This window comes from Trichinella spiralis, assembly GCF_000181795.1.
Source record: "Trichinella spiralis strain ISS 195 chromosome Unknown Scfld6640, whole genome shotgun sequence".
Lineage (NCBI taxonomy): Eukaryota > Metazoa > Nematoda > Enoplea > Trichinellida > Trichinellidae > Trichinella > Trichinella spiralis.
In genome coordinates, this window is record NW_003533579.1 from 1 (window position 1) to 666 (window position 666).

At 40.8% G+C, this 666-nt stretch overlaps 1 protein-coding gene across 1 annotated transcript; it reads right to left on the reverse strand.

The window, feature by feature from the left end:
* Positions 1–44: 44 nt before the first annotated feature.
* On the reverse strand, positions 45–443 carry Tsp_15774 (hypothetical protein; the record flags this gene model as incomplete). The annotated part of the gene is made up of 2 exons (XM_003366063.1): positions 315–443; positions 45–263 (listed from the first exon to the last, which is right to left on the reverse strand). Coding segments are annotated over exons 1-2 (348 nt in total), but the record flags the coding sequence as incomplete, so codon positions are not given.
* Between the last annotated feature and the right edge of the window lie 223 nt (positions 444–666).

Below are 666 nucleotides of genomic sequence, written 5' to 3' on the forward strand. Positions count from 1 at the left end.
GCTGTTGGTTGGAGGCATTCATTTGCATCGACTCCCAAACGTACAGTACTCCGGACGGAGTTTGGCAAATCAGAAATGTACCAATGATGCTGACCACGATCAACGTCACCCGCAGCTCTATGATCCTGGACGGACTGACATTTGCCACCATTTGTGACATTTTTCTGCCTTGGCGCAGATAGTAAAGCAGTAACGAATTGAGTACGACGAGCAAAATTAGCGGCACTGTACACGTCAAATGGGGAGCGACTTTCAGTGAGACGCTGACGTATTGGTGAACCGTCGGATGCACGGTTTCATTGATTGGCTTCAACATCAGCAGCGTCTGCGTTTTGTTGCACCGGTTCACTGTGATTTCGGTCGGCGTCAACCAGAAAAATATATAACTGACTGACACAAACGAAGCAACGTAGATGAATGTGATTAAACTTATCAAGTGCCATTTTTTGAAAAATAATTTTGCATGAAGAGGCTTTCGAATTGCCAAAAGTCTTTCAAAAGTGACCGCAATAGCCAACCTGAAATATTATTTCAGTTTTTTTTCTGATTTATGTTATGAATTTTTTAGTGTGTGTGCGTGCATGTGGGGGTGTGGAGATTTTTGTACTGCACATAAATATTCAAAATTAATCAAAATATCATTTATAAACTTTAAAATAAGAATGA